Genomic DNA, 5,835 nt, shown 5'->3' with positions numbered 1-5,835 from the left:
ACTCACCGCCGTACGGATTGAATCCAAAGTGTCGATCTCTCAGCGGCCTCCATCTTGTTTTGGAGTTTCGCTAGCTTCAGCCTCCATCTCGAATTCTCTTCCGAAGTTACTGCGTAGTTCACATCCTCCTTTCTTGACTTTGTCCCCATTCATCATCGAAGCGAGATGTCATTTGTTTGTGTGTAGTATTAATGAGTAAAGAAAATTGAATTTAAGGCTGATGCCCGGAGCTCAGTTACAGTGCTGCCATGTCCCATTTATTGTGCAAAACTGTAATTATACAACATAATGTTGCAGATAAATAAAACTCAAGTACACTAGCTGCAGAGACTTTAACAAAGAAAAGGCTTAAAGCATCGGTTTCTTTCCTTTAGTGCAAACCGTTCTAAAAGGCACCACACTGGACAGCATACACACACACACACACACACACACACACATATATACATAATCACACATGACAGCAGTTATACGTGTTGTGTTATTAACACAACAACACAAAGTGTTCCCGAACGAAGGATTAGAAGAAGAGCTCGTATTTGACTCTTTTTTGAGGTTTTTGTGCTGGCATCAACACGGAGTGTTTTATTTTGGAAATTAACTGGATGTCATGTTGTTGTGTTGTGTTGTTGTGTTGTTGTGTTGTGTTGTTGTGTTGTTGTGTTGTTGTGTCGTGTCTGAGCCGGAAGTGTTGCCCCACACGCTCCACAGAGGAGAGTTTGCTGCTGCTCGTCAGACGGCTTAAATCCGGACCACGTCCAAATAATGGATGTTGCGGCGTCTCTTTCACTTTCAGCCACGTTTACTCGAGACGGCGATGATGCGTTGCAGCAGGTTGCAGCTCGTAGCGCTACATTTCACGCGTAGATTGCGTCATCAACATGCATTATGGTGCAATAGAATTAAAATCTCTATCGTATCGTTTCTGTTGTCGATTACTAGTGTGTGTGTGTGTGTGTGTGTGTGTGTGTGTGTGTGATGTCAGGGTGAAGTACATGGGCGTGTTCTCCTACCTGCTGCTGCTGGGCGTGGCCTCTCTGCACACCTGGAACCTGATTGGAGACCGAGCTGTCAGTCATGTGAGTCTGGCAGAGCGTCACTGCTGATCGATCGTCAGTTTATTGATTATTATTGGTTTCAGTTCATTCATATAAATCCTGCTTACAGATTGTGTGTGTGCGTGTGTGTGTGTGTGTTTGCAGCTGAGTGTGTGTGTGCAGTGTGTGTGTAGAGTTGTGTGTCTCTTGGTGGTTCCTGTTCTTCTCTATGTGTTCTGGTTCTATGTTCACCTGAGTCTGCTGCACCGCAGCGGACCACATGACCAACTGATGAGCTCCGCCTTCCAGGCCAGTCTGGAGGTAACGACACACACACACATAATGATTGATTGGTTGATTGGTTGATTGATTGATTGGTTGATTGATTGATTGGTTGGTTGGTTCTTCAGGGCGGTCTCTCGAGGATCACCCAGGGTCAGCCTCTGGAGGTTGCTTACGGCAGTCAGGTGACTTTAAGAAGCTCCGCCTCCCAGCCCGTCCCCTGCTGGCTCCACTCACACAAAGCTAACTATCCAATCAGGTGCTTCCAGTTTACGCTGACCCAGCAGCCAATCAGAAAGCGGTCAGCTGAAGTTTGACTGACTCAATTTCCTGTTTGTGTGTTCAGGTATGAGAATGGGCGGGGCAGCTCTCACCAGCAGCAGGTCACCTGTTACCCCTTCAAAGACGTCAACAACTGGTGGATCATCAAAGACCCTGGCAGGTAGGTCACCTGTCTGTCCTGGGGCATGCTGGGAGGTCGCCTGTCTGCCCCGGGGCATGCTGGGAGATCGCCTGTCTGCCTTGGGGCATGCTGGGAGGCCACCTGTCTGCCCCGGGGCATGCTGGGAGGTGTAGTCTCACCTGTCTGTGTATGTCAGACAGGAGCTGGTGGTCAGCAGTCCTCCTCGACCTGTCCGTCATGGAGATGTCATCCAGCTGGTTCATGGGATGACGTCACGCTTCCTCAACAGGTAAACAGCTCACCTTGTTTGATGGATTGGTGCATTCAAGGACATCCTGACACCCAGCTGCTGGCGAAGAATCAAATACTACATTACCCATGAGCCTCAGCTGCTGACAGGCAGTCAGGTTTCTGTAAGGTGTAGCTCCAGCTAGCTGCTGACGGTGCTAAACGGCAGCATTTTAAAGCTCTGTGATTGGCTGTCTTGGTAAAATGCACCCTGGGAGTCGTAGTTGACTTCATTAAACAGATCCAAACTCTTTGTTCTGTTCTCTCTGACTCTGTGTGTGTGTGTGTGTGTGTGTGTGTGTGTGTGTGTGTGTGTGTGTGTTGTAGTCATGATGTAGCAGCTCCCATGAGTCCTCACACTCAGGAAGTGTCGGGTTACATCGACTTCAACGTTTCCATGCCGACTCAGAACCTGTGGAGAGTGGTGAGACGAGCTGTGATCACACGATGAACTACAAGCTGTCAAACACGTCGTCTGTTATAATCATGAAACTGTGTGTGTGTGTGTGTGTGTGTGTGTGTGTGTGTTCAGGACATCTCTAACAAGGAGGCGGAGTCAGAGTCGTGGAAGACCATCCTGTCTGATGTTCGATTGGTCCACGTCAACACCTCAGCCATCCTTAGGGTACTGACAGGAAGTGACCACATGTGACAGCTGTTTCCTGTGACCATATTAGGACCTTACGACCTGTGTGTGCGCGTGTGTGTGTGTGTCTGTGTGTGTGTGTGCACAGCTGACTGGTGTGTCTCTTCCAGATTGGGGTTTCCGTCAGTTGGAGGTTGTCGCAGACAAACTGTTTAAAGCTCAGAGCAGCAGTTCGGATTGGACAGTCGAGGAACACCGATATGGAACAAGTACGAACTTTGACCTTTGACCTCTCGCATTTCATTTAATGTCATTTAAATGTTAATGTTTTGCGTGCAGGTCAGGAGCAGAAAGAGAGGGAGGCGGAGCTTCATTCTCCAACTCACATTGACGTGGACAGAAAAATCTCCTTCTGGGCCAAATTTTTAGAACTTCAGGTACGACAGTGAACGCATCATCACTTTGTTAACCAATCACGTGTGTGTCTGTGTCACATCTAGTTTAATCCAAAGAGCTGAACATGAGAGCACTTTGTGCTCTTTGAAACTTTATTGAACACGTTAACAAGAACAGAAACCGTCAAACTGCAACGATCAATGAGTTTGACTTAAAGTACGAAAAACATTCCCATTATCATTATCCCACAATAAATCAGCTGTGCTTCCACAACGGCTGCTGCTGATGTCATGTGGCAGCAGAGTGATGACGTCATGTTGTGTTGCCGTGGCAGCAGAGTGATGATGTCATGTTGTGTTGCCGTGGCAGCAGAGTGATGATGTCATGTTTTGTTGCCGTGGCAGCAGAGTGATGATGTCATGTTGTGTTGCCGTGGCAGCAGAGTGATGATGTCATGTTGTGTTGCTGTGGCAGTGGAAGATGTTGACGGTGAAACAGGAAGACTCTGAGCACAAATACAGCTCCTCCCCCTTCGAGTGGATCACCATGGAAACTAACATCGCATACTGGCTGCACTCCTCCACCAACGTAACACACGCACGCAGGCATACACACACACGCACACACACACACGCACTCCTGTTCTGTCCTGTGATTGGCTGTCTGTGTCTCAGGCTCAGATCCATCTGATTGGTAACCCAGTGTCGTGGGGCGTGGCCAACCTCAGCCTGCTGGCCTATCAGCTGCTCGCAGCAGTCTACTTGCTGAGGAGGAGGCGGGGCTTCAAAGATCTCCCTGATGGTACACACACACATCCCAGACACACAAACTGACTCCATACACCTGCAGACACACACACACACACACACACACACACACACACACACACACACACACAAATCACACAGTTGTTAAATTGTTATCTGCAGAATGATTAAGTAGGATGTTTGTGTGTGTGTGTGTGTGTGTGTGTGTGTGTGTGTGTGTCCACAGGTGTGTGGAGTCAGTTTGTGTGTCTGGGATGTGTGTGTGTTGGCGGCTGGGTGGTGAACTTCGTCCCGTTCTTCCTGATGGAGAAAACTCTCTTCCTGTATCACTACCTGCCCGCCCTCTGCTACCTGCACCTGCTGAGCCCTGCCCTGCTGGAGCACACACACACTCACCTGCTCAGGTACACACACACACACACACACACACACACACACACACACACACACACACTTGCTCAGGTACACACACTTTGTATGTTGACTTCATCTTGTTGAGTTATAAAATAAAATAAGATCGTCTGTTTTGCGCGTAAACTGTCTGTACTGCCTGTTTCTGATTGGTCCGTTAACTCTCTTGTTAATGTCATCTGAACACAGAGACCCTCCCATTGGTCAGGACATTAGTTCATTAATAAAATGTGTGTGTGTTTCTGCAGCAGTGCGACACACCGCTGTGTGCTGTGTGTGTGTGTGTCGGCGGTGATGTTGTTGGTCTTCCTGTCGTATCGAACCTTCTGCCCTTTGACCTACGGCAGCCCCGAGCTGTCGGCCAATCAGCTGCAAGGACTGAAGTGGAGAGGCTCCTGGGACATCCTTTTCCGCCGCCGGTAGACAGACGGACAGACGGACGGACGGACGGACAGACAGACAGACGGACAGACAGACAGACAGACGGGTTCTCCCTGGTCCAGGATCTGATGTTCTTGTCTTTCTGTTTCTGCTCCGACAAATCTTTAGAAGAGGCACCTGAACACACCACGAGGTGTGTGTCTGTGAGGTCAGAGGTGAGGTCATGTTGGAGGAGGAGCTTCAGTCCTCTGACCTCAGACTGTGTTCACGCTGGAGAAGTGACTGAATAAAGTTTAGTCAAACAGTTTTCATGGAGGAGTGAAGCTGCTCAGAAGAATGAACAGTAATGTTGACATCACACGTGTCACTTCCTGTTCAGCACCTCTCAAACAGGAAACAGTGAAGTTTATGTATAAAGTTTATAAAATCAGTCTGTTGTCTGAGTCACTGCTGCAACTGATTCATGTGAACTACAAAATAAAATAAAACATAAACAGTTCAACATTGTGCTTTTATTTTGACACTTTCCAAACTGTTGGTGTATTTCTGTTCACAAACGTTTTGGACATAGATCCGTTAGGTGGTGATGAACTCAGACACTTCAGGCTTTAAATGTTTCAAATGTTTTTTGCACTTTGTGTGTTTGTAAGTTAAAAGTCATTTGCTGGTTTTCCGTTTTTCATAATAAATTTGAATAAAAATAAAATGTTCTCAAAGGGTCCAGAACCCAGAAAACAAACTAAAGTTCCATTTCCATGTTTTTATTCGTCCCCAGACGGACAGCAGAACTTTGATATTCTTGGATTCATATTGAAAACATAAATGAATGTTGATGCTGAAACTGTTCTCATGTGAGATCCAGTCAAAAATTCAGTTCTGATGTTTCAGCTGATTCAAACATGATTTTGCGCAATAATACATAAAGTATTAAACCAGCAGCAGCTTATACTGAAAGTGTAAAATAATAACTTAAAACATGGGTCAGCGTCAGGAGTGTCTGCAGGTTTAACGAGTTAAACTTTGTGACGAATGTAATTTAATTCCTGTTTCACACCGGATCATTTATGAGGGAGGACTAGGAGGGACGATGTGGACTTATTTATTATTAAAGTACATTTTTTTAGATTCATATTAATTAAATGTAAGACTTTTGAAAGCCTGCAGTGTCTTTTTAAGGAAAACGACTTCAATGATTTTTAACCTTTAAAAACTTTAGAAACTCTCGGAACCAAATAATGGAAGGACCGGAAGTAAAATCGAGGGGAAGAAAATAAAGGGCGGACA

The 5,835-nt window shown here is 46.4% G+C and overlaps 1 protein-coding gene across 1 annotated transcript in view; it reads left to right on the top strand.

Moving 5' to 3' along the window:
* The window catches only part of pomt1 (protein-O-mannosyltransferase 1), a 13,833-nt gene extending 8,780 nt beyond the window's left edge, over positions 1-5,053 (top strand). Inside the window, exons 8-20 of the mRNA XM_084359268.1 lie at positions 986-1,079; positions 1,203-1,358; positions 1,448-1,578; positions 1,666-1,761; positions 1,919-2,011; positions 2,338-2,434; positions 2,543-2,635; positions 2,745-2,865; positions 2,936-3,033; positions 3,467-3,580; positions 3,667-3,793; positions 3,986-4,163; positions 4,419-5,053. Coding sequence (XP_084215394.1) covers positions 986-1,079; positions 1,203-1,358; positions 1,448-1,578; positions 1,666-1,761; positions 1,919-2,011; positions 2,338-2,434; positions 2,543-2,635; positions 2,745-2,865; positions 2,936-3,033; positions 3,467-3,580; positions 3,667-3,793; positions 3,986-4,163; positions 4,419-4,593 — 1,573 coding nt within the window. The 3' untranslated portion in view covers positions 4,594-5,053. The remainder of the gene's footprint in view (positions 1-985; positions 1,080-1,202; positions 1,359-1,447; positions 1,579-1,665; positions 1,762-1,918; positions 2,012-2,337; positions 2,435-2,542; positions 2,636-2,744; positions 2,866-2,935; positions 3,034-3,466; positions 3,581-3,666; positions 3,794-3,985; positions 4,164-4,418) is intronic.
* The last annotated feature ends 782 nt before the right edge of the window (positions 5,054-5,835 follow it).

The sequence above is a fragment of the Pagrus pagrus genome (assembly GCF_965226575.1).
Source record: "Pagrus pagrus genome assembly, chromosome: 8".
Classification (NCBI taxonomy): domain Eukaryota; kingdom Metazoa; phylum Chordata; class Actinopteri; order Spariformes; family Sparidae; genus Pagrus; species Pagrus pagrus.
This window is presented reverse-complemented; position numbering and strand designations above follow the sequence as displayed.